The 24,741-nt window shown below is 42.9% G+C and overlaps 1 protein-coding gene across 1 annotated transcript in view; it reads right to left on the bottom strand.

Annotated features, from left to right (window-relative positions):
- Nucleotides 1-6,293: 6,293 nt before the first annotated feature.
- The window catches only part of LOC124606511 (glycine-rich protein DOT1-like), a 116,955-nt gene continuing 98,507 nt past the window's right edge, over nucleotides 6,294-24,741 (bottom strand). Inside the window, exons 5-7 of the mRNA XM_047138498.1 lie at nucleotides 23,980-24,119; nucleotides 21,051-21,247; nucleotides 6,294-6,761 (exon numbers count right to left, since the gene is read on the bottom strand). Coding sequence (XP_046994454.1) covers nucleotides 6,558-6,761; nucleotides 21,051-21,247; nucleotides 23,980-24,119 — 541 coding nt within the window. The 3' untranslated portion in view covers nucleotides 6,294-6,557. The remainder of the gene's footprint in view (nucleotides 6,762-21,050; nucleotides 21,248-23,979; nucleotides 24,120-24,741) is intronic.

The raw sequence follows: 24,741 nt of genomic DNA, 5'->3' as shown, positions 1-24,741 counted from the left end.
TGACACATTCCTGGGGTCAGATACATCACATGATCACACTGACAGAACCGCAGGCACATAGACACAGGCAACAGAGCATGCACAATGTCGGCACTAGCACAGTGTATATCCACCTTTCGCAGCAATGCAGGCTGCTATTCTCCCATGGAGATGATCGTAGAGATGCTGGATGTAGTCCTGTGGAACGGCTTGCCATGCCATTTCCACCTGGCGCCTCAGTTGGACCAGCGTTAGTGCTGGACGTGCAGACCGCGTGAGACGACGCTTCATCCAGTCCCAAACATGCTCAATGGGGGACAGATCCGGAGATCTTGCTGGCCAGGGTAGTTGACTTACACCTTCTAGAGCACGTTGGGTGGCACGGGATACATGCGGACGTGCATTGTCCTGTTGGAACAGCAAGTTCCCTTGCCGGTCTAGGAATGGTAGAACGATGGGTTCGATGACAGTTTGGATGTACCGTGCACTATTCAGTGTCCCCTCGACGATCACCAGTGGTGTACGGCCAGTGTAGGAGATCGCTCCCCACACCATGATGCCGGGTGTTGGCCCTGTGTGCCTCGGTCGTATGCAGTCCTGATTGTGGCGCTCACCTGCACGGCGCCAAACACGCATACGACCATCATTGGCACCAAGGCAGAAGCGACTCTCATCGCTGAAGACGACACGTCTCCATTCGTCCCTCCATTCACGCCTGTCGCGACACCACTGGAGGCGGGCTGCACGATGTTGGGGCATGAGCGGAAGACGGCCTAACGGTGTGCGGGACCGTAGCCCAGCTTCATGGAGACGGTTGCGAATGGTCCTCGCCGATACCCCAGGAGCAACAGCGTCCCTAATTTGCTGGGAAGTGGCGGTGCGGTCCCCTACGGCACTGCGTAGGATCCTACGGTCTTGGCGTGCATCCGTGCGTCGCTGCGGTCCGGTCCCAGGTCGACGGGCACGTGCACCTTCCGCCGACCACTGGCGACAACATCGATGTACTGTGGAGACCTCACGCCCCACGTGTTGAGCAATTCGGCGGTACGTCCACCCGGCCTCCCGCATGCCCACTATACGCCCTCGCTCAAAGTCCGTCAACTGCACATACGGTTCACGTCCACGCTGTCGCGGCATGCTACCAGTGTTAAAGACTGCGATGGAGCTCCGTATGCCACGCAAACTGGCTGACACTGACGGCAGCGGTGCACAAATGCTGCGCAGCTAGCGCCATTCGACGGCCAACACCGCGGTTCCTGGTGTGTCCGCTGTGCCGTGCGTGTGATCATTGCTTGTACAGCCCTCTCGCAGTGTCCGGAGCAAGTATGGTGGGTCTGACACACCGGTGTCAATGTGTTCTTTTTTCCATTTCCAGGAGTGTATTATGCCGGTTTACGTTACCGCTGTCGGTGAATGACGCTTCGTCGGTAAGTAGAACGTGTGCAAAAAATCTGTCAAAGTCCAGTAATTTCTCTTGTGCCCACTGGCAGAACTGTACATGGCGTTCAAAGTCGTCGCCATGCAATTCCTGGGGCATAGAAATATGGTACGGGTGCAGTCGATGTTGATATAGCGTTCTCAACACCGACGTTTCTGAGATTCCCGATTCTCGCGCAATTTGTCTGCTACTGTGTGCGGATTAGCCGCGACAGCAGCTAAAACACCTACTTGGGCATCATCATTTGTTGCAGGTCGTGGTCGACGTTTCACATGTGGCTGAACACTTCCTGTTTCCTTAAATAACGTAACTATCCGGCGAACGGTCCGGACACTTGGATGATGTCGTCCAGGATACCGAGCAGCACACATAGCACATGCCCGTTGGGCATTTTGATCACAATAACCATACATCAACACGATATCGACCTTTTCTGCAATTGGTAAACGGTCCATTTTAACACGGCTAATGTATCACGAAGCCTATACCGTCCGCACTGGCGGAATGTTTCGTGATACTACGTACTTACACGTTTGTGATTATTACAGCGCCGCCATCTATCACAAAGCGAATAAAGCGGTCCAACTAAAACATTCGTATTTCTTTTGCGTGCTACACGAATATGTAATAAAAATGGGGGTTGCTATTTAAAAAAACGCAGTTGATATCCGTTTGACCTATGGCAGCGCCATCTAGCGGGTCAACCATAGCGCCATCTGGTTTCCCCCTTCAAGTTAGACGAGTTTCGTTCTACATAGTTTTTTCGTTTTATGGTTATTTCGTGAGATATTTGGCCCGGTCACTATCAATGACCACCCTGTATATTGTAATGGTATATGTCATAACAGTACATTATTTAGAAAATTTACAAAGTGTAAAAACTGAAGTATTAGACAAGGTCCCTCAAAAGATGCAAAATAAATTTGAAACCATCCACAAATGAAACCACACTACGTCTAAGGGAGGAATTTTTAAGAGCTCTGTTTGTATTTTTCTTTTTAAATTTGTCCTATCGAGATCTACCGACCAAACTTTGAGATAAATACAGTATTAGACATGTTATTAATCTGTAAAGTGATCATAAACACTATTTGTTTTCAGTTAATGTGGGTCCCCCACCAGCACCCCTTCTACAGGGTAACCCCGTAATGTTAAAAACTTCCAGTGATGATGGAGAAGGGAAAAATCTATCAATCTACGGTAAGAGACATTGGCTCGGATGCAAATGAATCATAGGATATAAGCGAAATCGTTCTGATACCTCTGACAGTGGACTACTTTGCTTTCCACATTTAGAGAGGAGGTAGTAGGAACCAAAAGAAGAAAAAAAATATGTAGTACACATGGCTGTAAAATGCATACCTTCTGAGCTGGGAGCTTTTGTTCAGTAGAAGAGACAGTTTCACAGTAGTAGAGATGAGCAAGTGCTCATACCTTTTAAGGTATGCACTTTAGAGCACATGTCTACTAGACAAATTTACTGGATACTTTTTCTTGTTTTGGTCCATATTACATCCTCCCAAAATATGGAAAGCAGAGAGCTTTCAGAAAAGAGGACAAGAGCTCCAGTGTTAGAGGTATTAGAACGATTTTCGCTTATGATTTTCAACTCAGTTGTTTCCGGACCATGGTCCGTTACCTGAATTGATACATTTACCCTTCTCCATCACCCCTGAAATCTTTTAAGATCATCAGGAAATCACCCTCTGTAAGTGAGTCAAGACGGTCGCATACACGCACAGTAATTTGTCCACACAGTAAGTACTGGTAACATGTGACTCAAATCGCGTGAAATTACTGCAGCGCTACAAGAGATACGTCCGAAACATACGTGCATGCTATCGTTCAGATCTCATCATAATTGCTATTATTCCCTACATATTACGTATTACTAACATAAAATTTTGTTTTCACATGTGTACAAAACAACCAGTCTGATGTAGATTGACACTATTATTCCGAGCCATACCGAGGATGCACTCGGCAACAGCACATATAAATGTCCATGTCCGTCCGTCCCCCCCAAGACTACAAACGCCTACCTGGCTAACGACTTTCGACTCCTGCAACTCCTGCACAGATGTTTCTTGTGACTGTTACTCGTGTCTGCGGTGCGCACTTAGAAACTGTTGCCGGTTCCCGTATCGTTAGTTGTTAAACGTCTTCATTATTTCATCGCAACTTGTTTGCACAACATTTTCTCCACTTTCATTTTCACAATCATTTTTGAGAGCTAATGAAACACTTCATTAGACAATTCTGTGTATTTGGTGTTGCAAATACAATGTATTTTAATGCATTTTTAATTCGACATTCTAATTTGTTTAAAAAAATGAAGATATCAATGACTTTGCCTGAATTCCGGTAAGACAGCAGCCAGAAAATGGAAACAAATACAAATCTGACAACTGGAAACTATCGACTCATTCTGGTCAACAGAAAAGAATATATAACGGAGAACTGAGAAGTGAGAACTATGAAGCGAGAACTTAGAAACGAGAACTGAGAAGTGAGACCAGAAAAGCGGGAACTTAGAAGCGAGAGCTCAGAGACGAGAACCGGAAAACCAAGAAGAATTCAGAAACGAGAACTGAGAGGCGAGACCCGAAAACTGAGAACATAGAAATGAAAACTTAGAAACGGGAACTGAAAATCGACACCCGAAAACGGAGAATTTAGAAATGAGGCCCCTAAACCTGGATCTTTTGCATGGTAACTGTCATAAAAACATTTTAAACACAAATTCTAGTTGCATTATGGACAAAATGACGCAGATGAAAATTTAAACGAAAGGAAAGATTGTAAAACAATATTCGAGTGAAAAGAGAAATGTAAATAATGATTTCAATAATAAATATAAATGACAGAACTGAAGAAATTAAATCAAAGTTAATACATAAAAATTATTTCCAATGGAAAATAAAGTGCTAAGAAAAATAAGGAGGGCAAATTAAGTTAACACGATGATTAACATGATGCAGCAATGGATTAGAAATAAAAAGAAATATTTAAACCAAATAACTGAATAATAATAATTATCGAAGTTATTTCGACAAAGATTTAAAAGTCCTTTCAGTAAATATTTGAAAATATAAATTTCAAAGAACCAAAAACCAATAACCTTCAGCATGACACAAGCATTGATTAATCCCCAAAGCTATGTGGCCTTTACCACATTACTATTAAATTTGATACATCGATCAAAATTCTAGCAAAATGCTACATTACCTGTAATTTTGCCAGCGGTAGTAGTACAAACGTTTGCATCAACAACTGAAGGCTCAAATGCCAAAATCATAAATTTAAGTATACTAGGTAACAGTTGGCCATAATTGCACTATTAATGAGTTTTACGTGAAAGTTAAGCATAGTATGGATTTAGTTAACAAATTACAAATGTTGTATTGTAATAGTATGGAAAACTTAATGAAAGTGGAAATGCAATGGAAACCTGTAAGTGCCATAGTTCAGTGGTCAGCAAAAATAGAGTAAGAGTTCATACTGCTTTTGTAAAACTATGTGTGGCCATCATTTCTCAGATTCTGCGTTATTTCAATCAAATATTTCTTCTCATCTTCACATTCAGGGCAGATAGCTGCATTTTCTTGATGTCCTAAACTTGTACATCTTTTCTCAAAATATGGATACTTTCCCAGGCATCAGTTTCATTTAAGCTTCTTCTGGCCTTAACTACATAAGGCTCACGTTTGTCCAACCATAGCCTCTGTACTTTGGATATATTAACATTCGCTGTATTTATATTACAGTCTGCAGCTTTCTTGAAATCTAAGAAGTTGCTGATGATAAACAACTTTGTCTTAATTGCTATATCAAATCCATTACATCTTCTTGAACAATACATTTGGTAACTCAGGAATAAACATTTTGTCCAGTTATGGTGCATGTTAGCGATCAGTAAGAGACTTGCTTCCTGTGCTGGAGAGCTTTTGCAGGAATACATTTATTACTTTAACTTCCGCATTCATTTTTCTCCTGTTTCCTCATTGATGCCACACTACCTTGTCTTTGTCGTTTGCTTACACTCAAAATGCTACAAACATCTGCTGCATCCACCCTTTTATCTAGCAATAAGGATTAAGCGAGCGGAACATAGAGTCTTTCAAATGCTAACAGCAATGGCTGTAAGAACCGCATACTGGTACCATTGCATTTGGTGCTTGCTACATTTTCATTCGTGGCGGTTTGAGCCTTTTATACGTTGTTGAGCTTGACATGTAGATACCATTTCACACAAAACCTCAGAATTCCTTACTTGGCACTTACAGCCTTTTTTATTTCAACTCTTCAATTTTCTTGCACTACGCAGCGAGAACTGAAAACTGAGAACAGATGTCGGTTCTCGAGAACGACGAAAACTTTTTGAAATCGAAAAGTTTGCAGTTCTCGGTTCTCAGTTTGGTCATCTGTGTCATAGCTCCCACTTGCCTCCGGGTATATGCATTCTTGTTCAGAAACAGTCGTTACACAAGAATTACCAAGCGAATGAGGAAAGTTTAGTGCCTAAAGTTCTGTCAATGCGGATATCATTACCGAGGGAGCAGTAGCTCGGATTGAAGAGTATCTGGAAGGAAATACGCCATAGCACTTTCGAGGAAGTCATCCTTTCATTCGAGTGAATCGCTTGGACAAAACGTGGAAAACGTAAATCTGGATGGCCACATGTGGACGTGAAATTATGGTCTTTTACAAGCACCAATATAATTGAAATGCCTTAACCACAGTTTAACTTCAATTAGTGCTAGCTAATTTGTCAGATTGAGACCAAGTGCAGCTAGACATCCTGGAGATAGAGTGAAACACAACGTACATTACAGTAGGTGTCGAAGTGTCTTGTAGGAGAAATAAAAATAATATCTCACTTTTAATTTTTATTAATAAATGGTACACGAATACTGCCAAAATTAAGTACTTATGTAATTGATAAAAGAGCTATTGGTTGTCACATTTTATGCCAAATATTCAGTTATTCAACAAAGTTAATTTTAGCAAATGGATTTTCTCCTGCGCGCCATCAGATGTGTCTGTAGATGTTGAAGGCACTGTGTTCCAAAGCTCTGAGGCGTGACTGTTCCAAAGAGAGTAACGCCGGGTTGCGCGCAGAAAACTTGATGTCTGCCACCTACGGGTCGTGCACCGTCTTGTAGGTGACCTTTCCGTTGTCGTTCACGCCGACGGTGGCCGTCTTGAAGCTGGTCTTCTTGCCGTTGAGGTCGCTGCTGCCGCTGGAGCTGGACGTGAACACGCCGAACGAGTTGCCGGCTGGCGGAGAGATGTCGCCGCCGAACCGGGACGACAGCCCCGTGTCAGGGAACAGGCTCGCCATCTGCAACACGACGCAACGTTGTGTAGATTGTTATTGACTGACGATTTCACAATTAGGATTCAGATATACACTGGAAACGTGCGTAGGCCTACTGCCACCATCGCTTTCAGACGCCAGCGAGTGTTTCCACGTCAATGTCGGGATTCTTACAAGCACGGTATCCAACAACTTGTCAACAGAAGCGCTTCGTGCAGGTGTCCAAGCGCTACCGCTGGTTTCAGCTAAGGAGCGAGGCGTCGACAGTGAGGAAGCGGAAATATTTCAGTATGAAAGTGAAACGTTTCATAGTTGCCAATCCAGAGACAGGAACATACGCGTAGGGACTTTTGGCTCGTTTCCCCAAAATGTAGTGGCGGATTTCCATCCCTCCGTAAAACGTAATTAAAAAAGAAAAAGTTGCCAAATTGCATACATTTTAAACATTGAATAGGTCTCTCACCATTGTGTACGGAAAGTTGGCCTATATGGACCTATTTCAGAGGCGAAATGAAGTGCAGCAGGAAAGTATTTTAGTCACTGTCTGGAGAGGGTACGTGACGGGGGAAATACTGACGTGTTTGCTGCTTAGGGCTCCTCGTGCCGACTAGTTCCTTCCTTCTATGGTACAAATTTCGCACGAAAGTAACACAGATTCGGGAATGCGCATTACGAAACAATAATTTTCGATTGCGGTACTTACTTGTAGTAAAGAATGTAAATTAAACTGAGGTTATTGCAGTGTAACGCGATGATTAGAACAAAAGTGGCCACTGTTGAGGAGACGCCGAAGCTAGCAATAACCGTAAATAGAAGAAAAGCAACGTAGAGTGCTCCCCATGGGGCTGACATGCGACGACCAAAACCAGAAGCCCTTCACAAGGGCGCCCATACTACAGTTTATAGGGGGGGACAAGACCTGGGAGTATGGTATATCTTTTGGAAGAGGAAAGGTGACTTATAAGTGTCAATAAAATGTTTTCAGATCTTGTCATGTTAAAAATATTGTGTAATACTAATTTTTCTTGAAAGAAAAAAAACTGAATGTACTATATTTTTTCCTCTCTCCTGGGTGGGGGGGATCGGCTCCCCCTTGCCCAGATAAAAGGTATGGGGGCCCTTGACCTATCAGTCAACTCTTAGCGCTGCTACTGTAATCTTTGCACCATTGTTACTTTCATAGTTACGTTCTTAACTTCCGCGGCGCCAACTGTATTTCTGTCTTTGTTGTGTGTTCATATGTTGAAAATAAAGAATAACAGCTCGCGTGGATCATTAAATGCTTTTAACCTTAACATAAAAGATATTTAAAATTAAAAATAAAAACCAAAAATGAGTCTTTTCTTTTCAGTCACCTCCAATGAAGAAGAACTGGAAATAGTGGGTCATTTCCAGAAGAAAGACTCATTTTCGCTGCGTCTGTTGGCACTTTTAGTAAGAACCACAAAGTGACGTACTGCCTCATATGGCGTAGAGACTAACGGCAGGAAGTTTCCCAAATAACACTGTGAATATTTTGTTTGAAAACGGTGACCGTTCCGTGCACGAAATTGTTAATAAAGGGGAAATGTTACTACTCAATATGTGATTTTTTTCCATCAGTCTAGAGATTTTTACGGTTGTAGCGACTTTCAGGATGAACGTAGGACTTTTCACATGTCGTATAGGGACATATTCGAAAGTGAAATGGCAACACTGAAACGTTTACTGACGTCGAATACCCTTATGAACGAATTGTGCACCGACGATTGCCAATCATTTTTAATGTACTAGCTCTTCAGAGCAGGGCATCAACACGTGTAGTAAGTGCAGTCCATTGGCAGGCGTTAATAACTGAAGGGATTATGCGAAAAGAACGTAGCTCCAGTTTTCGGTACACTGAAAGAAATCATTTTAAGAATCATAGTTCTAAGTTACGTGAAAATTTTCTTTCTGAGTACGTTCTGTGGTGGTTATCAGGGCAACACATGACTATGGCAATATTTTCACTCAAAAATACTATATATTTTCCTGATATCTTTCCACATGTTTCATTGCTGGAGCTACCTTTTGTCGCAAGTCCGATTTTATTCCTACTTTTATTAAACAGATGGTATAGGAAAATACTATCTAGAATAATAATAACTGTGCCGTGAAGGGATGGGAATGCCTTTTTAGATTTTTTTTTTTTTTTTTTTTTGCGAACAGATTACAAACGGTTCAAATGGCTCTGTGAGAAATCCTTAGACTAACATTCTCTCTTCTCCGCTGATCTCGACTGATACAAATGATGCCTCCTAAAGAAAGGCCTTGTGCTCACTTTTCACCCCCACCTGATTAAAAGTATCTACTAGACACACTGTTTCATGACCGGTAAGTTTACCGGTACATTTCTACCTACACACAACAATTCGGCGTAATTTATGTATTTACACTTACGGTTTCTTTTTCGTCTTGTCTTCAGTAATTCACCGTCTCCTTAGTTTTGTATCGTTGTACCAAGTTTTAAAACTTATGGATTCTTTCCGAATGGGAATGCGATGGCTGTTTCACCATCTTCAGTAGAAGTGATTTCTTCCCCGTCAGTTAGTTCGAATAAGTCTCTTGATCCAGCGCTAAATCGTCTTTTACCTTCCGAATCAGTCATTCTTTCAACAATACCCTATTATGTTTGTTTGAACCAAAAATACAAGATGCGACTGAGAAAGATTCCGCTCTTTGTGAGATTGCTGCGTAGCAACCTTGTAAATGAACCAGTTCAGTGTTCTGATGCGATAAGGAGGTAACTCATGACCCGCCAATTTCTTGAAACGAGCCAACGTTTCGGACAGTTCCCAGCTCTTCAGTAAGAAGTGAACCACCGAGTGGAGCAAGACCTTTCTAGGACAGACCGAAAGAGCTTTCGTTCCTTCACAAGACGGGTACTTCAAACACTCTAAGAATAGAGCTACCTCCTTTTTGCAGCAAACCCTTTAATTTCTACCCGCTGAATCACTGTAAGCCGCCTCGGAAAACGTGTATTAATAACTTGGACAGTAGAAAGGAAGCTAGTTTTTCAGCATAACTATCGGAAAATGTAATATGCCTTGGAAGGAAAGTGTCTGTTAGCGATATGAGATGATATGTTAAATACCAACTCGTGGTATGTACCTCCAAAAGCTAGGTTCATAGTATTACTGACGCAGGAACTCTGTGGTTTGTTCTTGATACCAGCTGATGTAACAGCAGACGGGAAGTAATTAGTGACATTGATCGCACAATGGTACTCTGACGCATTAGCAGCACAAAAATGATAGAATCGCTTCCTGGGCTCTGTGGTAGAACATCAGGTATGAATAGCATGCGACACGAAAAGGACGCCAAGGATGACCTTAGAATTTTGTACAGCGCTTTACTCAGTCTCTGGCGCTGTTTAAAGCGCAGTATGTAAAAGAAGACACAGTAGTCTCACCGCAAAACTTCCGCGATTCGAATGCTCTATATGTTTACAAACAAAAACTGCAGTTCAGTGCATTAGCCACATGCTGCCTTTCGGTTTTGACGATCTATTTGTAACTATACCTCGGACTTTTTGGGTCGAGTGTATAAAAATGAAATGATCGTATGGCATTCATTGGCTGGGATATCCCCTAATGGGTTCGGCCGCCGTATTGCAAGTCTTTTTAGTTGACGCTCTTTCGGCAACTTGCGTGTCGATGATGATGGATACACAACACCCACTGCCTTCCGGACCCCTTTTCGTGGTAGGCGGTAACATTACCGCTGCGCTACGGAGGTGGACAGATCGACTGTACAAACATCGATGACTGGAGATGAAATATGACAGTAGATCAAAAGTGAACTGTGTTCAGGATTCAGCTCTATTGCACAACACGAAACTTGGATCCTCCGAAGCAAATTCAGATTTGATCTTAGGTAGCACTTGACATGCTTGGCAACACGGCTAAAATCGGCCATTGTCGCAATTATTGCTCCTCGACCGCAGACATTTATCGTACATCATAGATACGCAGTATGTATTATCGAAGGTCTGATGCTGTAACCATGGGAGCAAGTAAACAGAAAAGGGGGCCTTCATCTAACTTTTTTCAATACGAGAAAGATTTGCTGCTGGAAATTGTGTTGGGCCAGTAGGAAGATATAATTTAGTAAAAAAAAAAAAAAAAACAGATAAAGTCAGTGTGGCCAACACGGTAAAGGCATGGCGAGACTTTGCTGTTGACTTTTATTCTCTGCTAAGGCTGATACCTTACAGACAGTTCTGCTTTGAACAGATCATAAACCATTATTTGAAAGGTCCCTGTGGCGTAAAATCTTAAGGTTAACAGCAACTTGCACATTGCTGTCAGTGGTTGGTTTTCTTTGATTGGTTTTATCGGATGGTCTCTGAGCCTTAGTCCCAACTGCTCTACAGTACTTTTCTTCAAACGAAATCTCAGTTTAGATGAGGGGTTATTTAACTCCAAGAGTGGGTTCAACTTTTCTCGGAACGTGTGAGGAACTCGTTGGATCTCGTCATAGTTGCCCTCTGCGCACACATCTGAATGCTCAGATGTTCGTAAATTAAACGAGAGGAAACAATGTAATTCACATCGGGTAGGGTTATTGCGCACAGGATGTTGCCCAACAGTGGTACAGGACCCCTCAGAAAAGGAAGAGTATCGTATGATTTCAGTGGTACAAATGACATGGTAACGTTATTATAATTATTTTTACGATCAATAATGCAGTGCTAAGAAGCGGAAAAAAATTCTAGAACTGACATGGGTTCGAACATGCGATCGTTTGCGTTGTAGTGCACAACACAACCTACGAGCCAGAGAAACGAATGAAACAGATCAACATACTTGCTTATGTTCTCTTTATCGACGCACGTAAATTCTCATAGCAGTTCAAGGATGTGTTCGGTGGTTAACACTTTAATACGAATTACATAGTTACTGCTACTCGAACCGAAAGGGAACATACATAAGTGATATTGAATTGTTACTGGCTGCCTTCAGAATTACCACACTTAACTATTCACTGCAAATAATTCGAATTTTCCTTCCTCACTCAGCTGCTAAGTGTCTATAAAATATCTTTGAACTAATCACATGAATTACGATTCGTCTCCCGAGAGCGATTATGAAATTGATCATTAAGTACACTCGGTAGCCGGTAATTTCCTTAACCTAATCTTCCAGATAGAAAAAAAGTACGTTGAACATCAGCGGCGTGGAAATGCCGTGTAGTCACATATTTACTTGCCATTTTTGTGTTAATCACAACTTTTTAAATTATTATTTCAATTGGTATCTGCTAAAAACAAAAGCGATGAATCGTAATGCCACTACACTATAAACTGACGATTAGAGCTGAACCTGACTTTGAACCGCGAATTTTCGCCGGTCAAATACGACCTGACTTCACGGCGATGTGATCTAGGATTAACGTTTATATAATGCGTATTTGCAGGTTAAGTTTGATCTAAGGTCATTTTTTCTCTTAACCTAAGTTTAAATGCTTTATACAATCGGCCCTTTAATGTTCACCACGACGTGACTTGAAAGCTTCTTAACTTTTATTATAACAACACCCTAAACTCTTGGAAAGCTGTTTTTATCTGTAATGTATGAATTAATTTTTCGTTTTGTGAATAAAAATCGCCTTTTCTTGCGGCAATGTATTTTATTTCTTCTAGACGCGTTTCGCCTTTTACTTTAAAGCATCATCAGTGGAATCTAGAATAATACAGTTTTGTTTTACTACGCGAGATTTGTAGATTAAAACAGTTCAAGTCTAGTTTTTTACGTAAGACTAATAGCGCTCCACAGTAATTATGGCAAGCAATATGAAAATTGTGAAGAAAAAAGTTCAGAACATGAAAACGTGCTTATGTGTCGTAAGTGAAGTTATAGTGCGATGTTCAGCATGTGACCAGATGAGAGGAAACGCAGATGCCGACAAAAAACGCGAAAAACTTAAGTAATCACTTATTTACGTAAAAAACAAGATGTGAACTGTTTTGTAATCTATAAATATCGTACATTAAAACAAAGCTGTATCATTCTAGATTTCACTGAGTAAAAGACGAAACATGCCTGGAAGAAATAAAATACCTTGCAGCAAGTAAAGGTGGTTTTTATTTACAAGACGAATATTTCTGTGTTTACTGGGAATGATGGCCACATAAACAAACTTGTTGTTCAGTACTTTTCTTTGTTACTGTGAAACAATACCTCTCCGGTACAAAGTATTTTTCCTTGCCAACACTGCTTTGAGCAAGCTCTAAGGTTTCAGGTAACATAGTCTGGAAAAGTCTGACAGATGCCGTTTCATGGCTTCGCGTCCGTTCCTTGATACCTGTAATATCCACGTGTCTCTTTAAACCAGTGCTGTACTCCAAATGTTCAGTCTACTTTGATCATCTCTTATCATATACACTATTTGATCAAAAGTATCCGGACACCTACTACTGGACATTAATATGAGGTGCGTCCACTCTTCGCCTCTATCACGACTTGATCTCTGTTCGGGACACTTTCAGTGACGTCTCTGAATGTCTGTTGAGAAATGGCTGCCCATTGTTTCTCAACGGTCTAAAACAGAGTACGTAGTGAACTAGAACGCTGGGGTCGAAGCGAAGTCGACGATCGAAGTTCTAACACATCCCAAAGCTATTCCATCGAGTTCAGGTCGGGACTCTGGACAGAACAGTCCATTTCAGGAATGTTATTGTCCACAAACCATTACCTCACTTATGTTGCTTTATGACAGGATGCTTTGTCACACTGATACAAACAGTCATCGTCGCCGAACCGTTCCTTTACTGTAAGCAGTACACAGCGCTGTAACATGTATTCATATTCTTCCATATTTAGCATTTTCTTAAGCCAAGAAGGAGACCACAACACAACCACGAAAAACACCCGCATACCCTAACACCACCTCCTCCGTACTTCACTGTCGGCACTACACATGATGGCAGGTAATGTTCTGCAGGCATTCTCTAAACCCAAACCCTTCCGTCGGATTGCCGCGGGGTATGCGATCAGTCCAAATCACTCACTTCCAGTCGTCCACTGTCCAGTGAAGTCACTCTTTCAGCACTACAGAAATGTGTGGCTTATGAGGAGCTGTGCGGTCGTTGTACCACTTTCTTCATAACAGCGTACACACAGTCACTGTATTCGTTGGGCTGCTGTAGCACTTTGGAACTCGTAACTGATTTTCTTCAGCTGATTTCTTGCGATTTTTTCCATCCAACCTCCGCAAAACAACCTCAGTATATGAACACATCACAAACATTCGACTCGGGCAGCTTTAGAAGGGTTGAAATGTCCCTGATTTATGCGTTACCCAGATGACAGCCAGAGACAAGCCTCTTTCGAAGTCACTGAGCTGTCCTGACTGACCCATTCTGCCGTCACTCCTTGTCTACTGACAATGCATGTAGACACAGCAGCTGGACCATCTTTCTAAGCTCGGCCTGGAGCAGGCTACAAGCAGTGCGCTGTTCCTAAAGTACCTGACAGGATTGGCCTGACGGACTGAGGATCCTAACAGTTGATTTGGGTTTGTCCTGAGTCTCCTGGAAAGCGGATCACTCCTACAGCTAGTCCGGCCAACGTTCTTGTTGGCTGGTAGTGTGGTTAGTGGCCCGTTTCCATGATGAGCCCGTTGCGGGAGTCACCCTCTTTCTCGTAGAACTTGCGTGCTCAGCAGAAAGACGTCTGTGTCTTCATGCAGTTGTTGCGTGGGGTAAGTCATGGGTAGGCGCAGGGCGATTTTAAGCTCCCTGTTTTGGACCCTATGCAGTGTGTCAGCGTCATTGCCTCATACCATGTCACTTCCTCCAGTACTGGACATATCAGTGTGAGGCAAAGCTTGATGTCATTGTGGGGAGGCAGGGTCGACGCCGGGTTGAGCGGAGATTATAAGATGCGGAGGCGCCCTATAGCTCTCTCCCTAATCCAAAGAATCTGAGGGACCACGAACTGATCTAGCTTGATGCCGAGATAAACTGCAGTCTTGTTCCACGGGATGTGGCTTCCTGCGATGGTGAGTGGCGCAAGGTCTGGCAGTATCCTTCTCTTAGCGCAGGCTACCGCCTGGTTCTTGGTGGGGTTGAAGTTGAGGCATAACTTTGTGGACCAAGCCCCCAGTGCATCACTGCTGAGTTGCAGACGGCGTCCCGTGGTGTGAGCGTTCACGCTACATGTGAACAGGGCAGTGTCGTCAGCACAGAGAGCTAACTCCACCCTGTCCACCTGCAGTGCATCAGACATATAAAGGGACCCCTGAGGCACCCCAGCACGGACGGTCGCTCCACACATGTAATGAGTGGCCAGATAGGTATGACTTCAGGAGGACCACATGCGATGTTGGGACCCTGTGTACAAAGAGCTTGTATACGGGGCCGCCATGCTACACAAAGGCCTGGGAGATATCACTCGTCTCCAGGGCCCTCATGTTGGGCTCCACCAGACGTAACAGCTGGCGAGTGGTGGCATGGCCACCCCAAACTGTTCACCCCGGTGGAGATGTTCCTGATCGACATGTTGAAGAAGGCACTTCATGCAGATCCTCTCGAACACTTTCGAGAGGGCCGGTATCAGAATAAAGGGTCGGTAACTTGATGGTAATCGTGGGTCCTTGTTGAGTTTCTGGATGGCAACCACTTCCACCTGCTTCCACATGGAAGGGAAGATCTCGTGTTTGGAGGCAACCCGGTCAGGTTAAACGCCTTAGACACACTGTCCAGCGAGTGCAGCAAGGTGGAGCTTCCCTGCTGTTTTGGGTTGGCTTTATATGGGGCCGACGTACGCCACTGGTGTTCATGGAAGGCGCCATAACGGTTGTACGATATTTGAATGCCATCCTCCGACCGCTAGTGCGACCATATCGGCAGCATATTGGTGATGCATTCGTCTTCATGGACGTCCCCATCGTGCACATCTTGTGAATGACTTCCTTCAGGATAACGACATCGCTCGACTTGAGTGGCCAGCATGTTCTCCAGACATGAACACTATCGAACATGCCTGGGATAGATTGAAAATGGCTGTTTATGGACGACGTGACCCACCAACCACTCTGAGGGATCTACGCCGAATCGCCGTTGAAGTGTAGGACAATCTGAACTAACAGTGCCTTGATGAACTTGTGGATAGTATGCCACGACGAATACAGGCATGCAGCAATGCAAGAGGACGTGCTACTGGGTATTAGAGGTACTGGTGTGTACAGCAATCTAGAACACCACCTCTGAAGATCTCGCTGTATGGTGGTACAACATACAATGCGTGGTTTTCATGAGCAATGAAAAGGGCGGAAATGATATTTATGTTGATCTCTATTCCAATTTACCGTACAGGTTCCGGAACTCTTGGAACCGAGGTGATGCAGAACTTTTTTTATGTGTGTGAATGTGAAATCAATGGACAAATTGAGTATCGCCTTTTTTAGTCGGTAGCATCCACTGGCCGGCTATATTATTACTTAAATAATTATTGAGGTCACCGTGAAATGTTATGTCGTGATGGTAAAATTGGAGTAGCAGTACAGCAAATGCAAAATACAGTGTAAAAATGAAACTAAATTTATCTGCTAATGTGAACATGGTTGAGTCTGGCCATTGTTAGGAAGTGTACTATTTAAGAAATAAAAAAACGAAGTAAATGGTATGAACTGCTAAATTTCAAAGCAATTTTTTCACTTAAAAGTGAAGAAATTTAACATTTCTAAGGAAAAGAGTGCGCTTTCGTTTTAGGTAAGGGAGGGAGGTACAACCGGTTACATGATGTAAGCAGTAAACCGTAGTCATATACGTATCTGATGATCTGAAACACTTCTTCCTTGGATTTTTACCTTTGTTGCCTCCGATATCCACAGCCGTTGTCCTCAAATTTTCAGCACCTTATTCCTCTTTACATGGAAAATCTTTTCTCGGTTGAAACTTATCATGAAGACCTCTATGTTTCTTCAGTTACTATGTATAAACTGTCAGGTTTAAGTTCTTTTGATTACACTTCCCTAAATTACTTAAGATGAATGCCACAATGATACCTTGAAAGGCATGCTTCTCGGTTCGAATCCCGAAGCTGCACACAATTTTAACCTACGTACAAGTTTCAACCCTATTCCATACACCGTACACTGAATGGGCGACGTATCAGACGAACGTGCGGTTCGGGTAAGCAGAGGTACGTGTCGTTGCATTGCATCTGATGCCTCTGAAAAGGGTTGTAATCAGTGTGTGGAACAATTCTGAATATGGTGGTTAATACAAAAACTACCCAAAAAAAGAGAGTTGCTTAGCGAGCAATGAAGAGGTGCGTGTTGGGAAAACAAGTAAATCGGTGGAAAAAATAGAGTAGTAAACCTAATATTGACTGGAATGAAAATGAAATTGAAGTGAATGGGTCATAAACGAGGGATACGAATATACTTTTAATTATCACATAGATAACTTCATGCACTGTCATTTGAACATCAAGGACCGATCCATATTGATTCCAAGATATACTGAATTACTCGTATAAAAGGGGCAGTCAGATGAATACGAGACAGATGGTAAAATGTAAACTGTTAATAATTTCAGAAGATATCGCCGTAGCAGTTAATATATTTATCCCACTGCGAAACAAGACCATCGATACCATTAAAAAAAAAAAAAAAGAAAAGAAACCCAAAAGAAACTTTTGCGGTTGGCTATGGAACTGTAATTGTACCCAGGCGTGCCCATCCTCGACCGAAGGAAATCGACGGCTACGAATGACTTTCTTCATGGCTCCAATAATATGGAAATCACATGAGGATCTGTGAGGGCTACCCAGCAAAACGTCTGCAACGAAGCTGAAAAAACCTTAGGAACAAGCAGGCGGGAAACATGTGTGCGTCCCGCTGTCAATGCAGCGGTGGATGGTGCCGTCAGAAATGACCGACGGTGGAAGGTGGAAGTCATTCTTCTTTTCCATGAAGGCAATGACTGTCTTGTCTCACAGTGGGATAAATGTATTAACAGTTATGGCGATTACTTTTGAAATAATAAATAGGTTACTTACTTTCTTCCATCTGTCTCTTTACATCTGACTGCCCCTTACTTCGATTCCGTCGTAGTTACATGTAGCTTATTTTGCGTCTCTTTGTTATTTCGATAGAATGAAGTAAGCTCGGTTTAATTTTCCTTTTTGAAGTCTCCATTTACGGAAGTAATCACACTTGTCAGCGCGTTCTTAGAGTGTGTAAAATCTTTACTCTGAGGGACTAAAGCTATCCCACCGGATTTTCATGGAGTATGTGTTTGGCATGTGATGGACATACAGGTTAAACAGAATTGGGGCCAGAACCGGTCACTTATGTAGGCCATTGTTTAGAGTCCTACATCTGCTAGCCGTCCTTCAGGAACACCTTAAAGCTCCTTTCAGAGGGCATATTATTCACTAGAACCGCCAGGTTCTGACGGGGCATGATTTCAGTAAGCTTCGTCATCAATCTCTCCCTCCACACAGTGTCATATGTTGCCGTGAGATCCACAAAAACTAAATCTGATTTGAGACCTCTTTGCAGACCAGCTTCTACTAGAGTTGTCAGTGTTAAGACCTACACGCAGATGCTCCGTCGCTGCTGAAAGCCTCTTTGTTCGATGGTGATGAAGTGATGTCGGCTTCTTGAATGCTTTTTAGAATAAGCCTTTCTGGTAGCTTTTGTGTATTCTGCCAGTGAATATTGCGCTTCTATGCGGGGAAACAGCGGCCACATAACAAAGGTTGATGACCGCTTAATGAAGAGCAGGACCGATTCGAGAACGTTTTTCCACGTAGGACCTCGTATACTTTCACCAGCTTTCCCAACTAATTGTGATATGTTCTGTATACAACTCTTGCAGCTGTGGTGCCCCTGGTGCCCTCTCAGCTTGGCATCCCAAGGGGCCGGCCGGTGTGGCCGTGCGGTTCTAGGCGCGTCAGTCTGGAACCGCGAGACCGCTACGGTCGCAGGTTCGAATCCTGCCTCGGGCATGGATGTGTGTGATGTCCTTAGGTTAGTTAGGTTTAAGTAGTTCTAAGTTCTAGGGGACTGATGACCTCAGCTGTTAAGTCCCATAGTGCTCAGAGTCATTTGAACCTTTTTTTTTTTGAGCATTCCAAGGGGCCGATGCTCATTGTGACACGTCCTGTATAAATATCTTACAGTTCTAGCACATCTGGCGCTCCTGTCAGCTTGACACCCCAAGCGCCGACTTCGGTCACTTGACCCTTAAACCGGCTATGCACGAGAGTCATCACTTGTACGTTGCTATTAGACCTGCACTCATTCAATCACTAGCAGTCCTAGCTAACATTGTTCCGCGAGATCTGAGGTAATCCTGCTCCAGAAGATCACTTCTCATTGGAACTCAACCTTGTAAGATTCCCTACAAGATCCGCCAGCAACACGTCCGAAATCACGCAAACTTCCCTGGGTTTATTCAGAAAGCATCAATTCTTCTGAAGTGACCTCCAAGTCGCGACAACGACGGAATATCCACCCAACAGTGCTCACCTGGTTCACAACCCTACAAATAAGGAATTACAACCACCGTGCCAAACCTGATTTAGGGCAGATCGAGGGAGGTCTGGTTACGTCTTGATGAGAATGGGGTTTCGACTCATCTACATCTACATCTACATTTATACTTCGCAAGCCATCCAACGGTGTGTGGTGGAGGGCACTTTACGTGCCGCTGTCATTACCTCCATTTCCTGTTCCAGTCGCGTACGGTTCGCGGGAGGAACGACTGCCGGAAAGCCTCCGTGCTGGCTCGTATCTCTCTAATTTTACATTTGTGATCTCCTCGGGAGGTATAAGTAGGCGGAAGCAATATATTCGATACTTCTTTCAGAAACGCACCCTCTCGAAACCTGGACAGCAAGCTACACCGCGATGCAGAGCGCCTCTCTTGCAGAGTCTTCCACTTGAGTTTGCTAAACATCTCCTCAACGCTATCACGCTTACCAAATAACTCTGTGACGAAACGCGCCGCTCTTCTTTGGATCTTCTCTATCTCCTCTGTCAGTCCGACCTGGTACGGATCCCACACTGATGAGCAATTCTCAAGTATAGGTCGAACGAGTGTTTTGTAAGCCACCTGCTTTGTTGATGGACTACATTTTCTAAAGACTCTCCGAATGAATCTCAACCTGGCACCCGCCTTACCAACAATTAATTTTGTATGATCATTCCACTTCAGATCGTTCCGCACGCATACTCCCAGATATTTTACAGAAGTAACTGCTACCAGTGTTTGTTCCGCTATCATATAATCATACAATAAAGGATCCTTCTTTCTATGTATTCGCAATACATTACATTTATCTATGCTACGGGTCAGTTGCCACTCTCTGCACCAATTGCCTTTCCGCTGCAGATCTTCCTGCATTTCGCTGCAATTTTCTAATGCTGCAACTTATCTGTATACTACAGCATCATCCGCGAAAAGCCGCATGGAACTTCCGACACTATCTACTAGGTCATTTATATATATTGTGAAAAGCAATGGTCCCATACCACTCCCTGTGGCACGCCAGAGGTTAATTTAACGTCTGTAGACGTCTCTCCATTGAGAACAACGTGCTGTGTTCTGTTTGCTAAAAACTCTTCAATCCAGCCACACAGCTGGTCTGATATTCCGTAGGCTCTTACCTTGTTTAGCAGGTGACAGTGCGGAACTGTATCGAACGCCTTCCGGAAGTCAAGGAAAATGGCATCTACCTGTGAGCCTGTATCTAATATTTTATGAGTCTCATGAACAAATAAAGCGAGTTGGGTCTGACACGATCGCTGTTTCCGGAGTGTGACTGCGAAACGGAGGAGCCAACAATAGAACACATTAGTAAGGATTGCCCACTTCCAGCATTTGACGGTGGTCTGAGGACTCTACACCAAGTGCCTCCGAATGGTCTGGACTGGTTGTAGAACTTGGACATCTGCGTTTGGTTGTAGCTACTTCATGTACTTGTTATATGTATATCACTTGGAAAAAATAATGATGCATAATTAGTTTTTCGTTTATCGAAATTGAACTTACTTTTCACAAGTGATTGTTATTTATACAAAACAGATTTAATTTCTGCGTGATTGCCTGTCATTTTGGAATAAAAACAGCAGTCAATAGCGAAAATAAAACTACTCTGCAATTTTTTGGTTTGTTTGCAATGGTACATGGACAGCAGGCAAGTAACTGCAAAAAAAAAAAAAAAAAAAAAAATAATAATAATAATAATAATTACGTAACCTTATTTTTTCGATGTGGTAATAAAAATTTTATGACTACTCAATAGCAGGAAGAAGTGCAACTGTTAGTTTTTTTACCTGAAATCCTCCCTGAGGCCCTATCGCAGCAGAAGCGGCAGCTCCCACAGCTCCATCACCACCTCCGGCTCCGCCACCGAAGCCCGGGTAGCCGCCTCCGAAGCCAGGCTGGGCCCCGAAGCCCTGACCACCAAACCCTGCAGGCCCACTGCTGCCGAACACGAAAGGCTGCCCACCGGCACCACCTCCTCCAAATCCTGCCAAAGTTACACAAACGCCACATTAAAACCCGAATTTCTGTCTCATTTCACTATAAAGGCCTCTAGTGTATAACGTACTGGACCACAAACTAATAATCCTCAACAGACATCACAATGATAGCACGTAACACTGTGTCCACAAGTTTTTCAAGTACTAATGATCAGACCCCATCGGTGTACCAATCTATACATAACACTTGCCTCGTTTCACCTGTTATTCCAAATACCCCTTCCTTCTAGGTGAGATAGTGTGTCTGGATGTTCGTCAGTCAAAGGAAGTAAGGGTGCACGCAGCCCATGAGCTTGGAAGATGGGAGTGGTGCACAGCAAACTCATAATGAAGATGTAGAAGAAAGAGCATTTCTTGGTTACTGAGAGTGTTCGAATCACCAACCTAGTTCGTGCTCATGGCAATGTAAATGAATGGGCTCCCCAAGTTATGAAGCGAAAAGCACAACCAAAACATCCCCAACCTGTCTCTAGCCTGAACTGCACATTACACACACATTGAATCACCAGTGCACCAGACTTCTTCCATCATCCACACAATCACAATTAGTCGGACCACGCTACATGGCTCCATTCAGTGTTCGGCCAGTTTAGCCCATTCAAGGCATACAGCCTGATAAGCCTTTGGTCTTTTGCGACAAACTAGATTTCAAACGCCCAGCGAATGGAGTTCCCGTTGCAGCGTTCGTTCGGAAATTAGTTGAGATGGAGCTGTTTTCACTGACAGCAGCAACTTTTATCGTGCTTGAAACCTATGTTAACTAACAAGGCACGACACTCACTTCCACTTGCTCAAAATCTTTTTCGACCACTGTCTTTACACCATGTTACACGGCTGCGAGTAGTATACCGTTTCTTCTCTACATGTTGAACAGTAGGTGTTGATATAAAAAAAGTTGGACAGTTATTTATGGTGTGATCGATAGCTGATTTTTACTATTCTTTCAGATCCCTACCTCGATGCATCTTACTATGCTGACTCCATGTAAAAACCCGGCGTATGCACCCCATTTCTCTGCCCTGAGTTTCGTCAACAGTACATAGAGGGTCACATGGCCCCATGACCACCTGTACAGTGCCCGAAAGAGACCAGTGTGGTATTTTGAGGGGGTAACTAGTATGTTGTCCGGTGAGGATCCTATTGTGAGTGAACCGACCATTTAGGATGACGATAAAATTTTATTGCGTTTTGTTTTCCTTAGTCTGGAGTTTTCTCTGCCTCTTGTGTTCCGTCTTGCATTCGCTGTTTCCTTTTTTCTCTCTAAGTTTCTCAACTCCTTTCAGCTCTTGCTTCACTTTGAATTCCTCCCAAATTTAGCACTTCGTTCTTAAATGTGCTGTTTCTAACATTTGGGCCTTTGTGATGCATCCTTAACCAAATTGTCGTGTCCTGTAACTTCCAGGGACAGCTGAATATCTGTTTCTTTAATATATTTTCGTTCATTCTTTATAGATGTCCAAAAAATATCAGCCTCCCCTTATTTACTCCCTGAAATTCTTTCCAATTTCTAATAGACTTCTCTGTTCCTTCACACTTTCTACTCATTTTCAGTCTGAATTGTGTCCATGATATTGCTTACAATTCTGTCCGCCATGACCTTCCGCTTCTCAATGCTACAGTTTATCATCAGGTATTCATTAATGTAGAGATATTCTCTTTTAACGTCAGTGCTGTAATGCTTTATTTTGACATTGTAGGAGATGCACTTGTTACTATACTTAATTTAATTTAATTTTCTTCAATCTATTTGCTCTTTCTGTCTTTAGCTGAGATCTTGAACAACTATTTTTTCTAATCTATTTTTTTCAAGCGGTTGATTGTGTCGTTTGACACTTATAGGAATAGGGACATACTTCTACAGTGGAATGTAGAAAATATGGTTGCCACAGTAGAATATAGAATGAAGGCTTTCACGACCAGATGGCATAGCTGCTGGACAACGACCTCACACGAAAATAGGAAGCTTCTTGCTACAGCTTCAAAATTATTCATTACACCAATCAACATTTCGCATTCAAGGCTGCTCACATGGATTTCGAAAATCCAACCTGGTAAAGGCACAACTCTGGACAAAGGCCTGGAAAAGCAGTTAGTTCGTCATCTTTTTGGGTTACATTCGAGAGGCTTTCCTTTAACAGCCATGGAGGAAAAGAGATGAGTTAAGTTTGCTGCCATGAAAAGCCTCAGGAAGAAGGTTAACAGTAAAAATTGGACAGCAGGATATGACTAGCTGCATTTTTAAAAAAAGAAATCTGTAACTGTTGTTCAAAGCACAATGGCTTGTGGTAAACGTTGGGTGAAAAAATAGTTGCTTGTGAAGGGAAGAATGACACTATCTCATTTGGTCACTACAAAAGAGTCCAAGTTAAACAAACACTCAGGCTTCAAACGGTATAGAGATCACCTTCATTCATGAAGAAATGGACATTTAGACGTGTATTATAACTAAATAAAATACCCATATGCAATAATACTACCGTATTTGTCTGACAAATAATTTAATTACCGTGTCTAAAATTACTGGCGTTATAAGATTTAAAAACATGCTATAAATTACGTATGTTTTTCTTAATCTGTTCAGATGTCCTTAAACTATTGTACTTCTTTTCGTTGTTAACTAAATCACAGAAATACACCTTTTAGATGACCTGTGTTAGTAGTGTTCATGGGTTCCCGTTCAGACGGAGGAACCATTGAGTGTAACATGTGTGTGCCTCACCTCCTGAACCGAAGCCTCCAGAGCCGGAACCGGAGCCAGAGAAGCTTCCGCTGTAGGCGCCGCCGGCAGCGCCGCCACCGGACGCCGCTCCAAACCGCTCAGCCAGGGCGTTGCTGTCTAGGTCACTGTAGCCACCAAAACTGCAAGTGTTGCAACTCTGCGTTAACTCCAGAAATGTTACACCACACAAGCACTAACATATCTTTGTTTCCCTTTTGAACTGAATAAACATTTATCTTACTTTAGAAGAACATAAGCTTCAGTAATAATTACATCAAAGATGAACTGGTAAAACATATTCCAACAACAGTCGTGAGGCTCATTCTGTCATTACTACATTGATGCATATCTGTCTCCAGAAGGTCTGACGTCACACAGAGAACATGAGTCCATTCTCAGTTTTGACGAGCCATTGATTAAAAAGGATTGGAAGGGGGCGCACTCAGCCTTATGGAGACAACTCATGAGTTGGGAGAAGAAAAATAAATAATGGTTACCATTTCGAGAATTACTGTAACGTTAACGGCTTTTCTCAAGAACCCTTGTCCAAAGACACTGAACGGAAGCTGTAGCCATGGAATATATATATAAAAAAATGCCTTGCGCTACAATAGAACTACTGTTTGATTTATACATTGTCGTTTGTAGTTGAACGTTAGTATCTTTAGCCATGAATTTATACAACAGATTCGCACACTATTCTGACACTTCCTTGACAGAAACATGTCGATTTGCGTTTGAGTCTAACCAAGTTATCTGTGA

This window comes from Schistocerca americana, chromosome 1 (genome assembly GCF_021461395.2).
Source record: "Schistocerca americana isolate TAMUIC-IGC-003095 chromosome 1, iqSchAmer2.1, whole genome shotgun sequence".
Lineage (NCBI taxonomy): Eukaryota > Metazoa > Arthropoda > Insecta > Orthoptera > Acrididae > Schistocerca > Schistocerca americana.
Note: the sequence above shows the minus strand (reverse complement) of the source record. Positions and strands in the feature narration are given on the sequence as shown.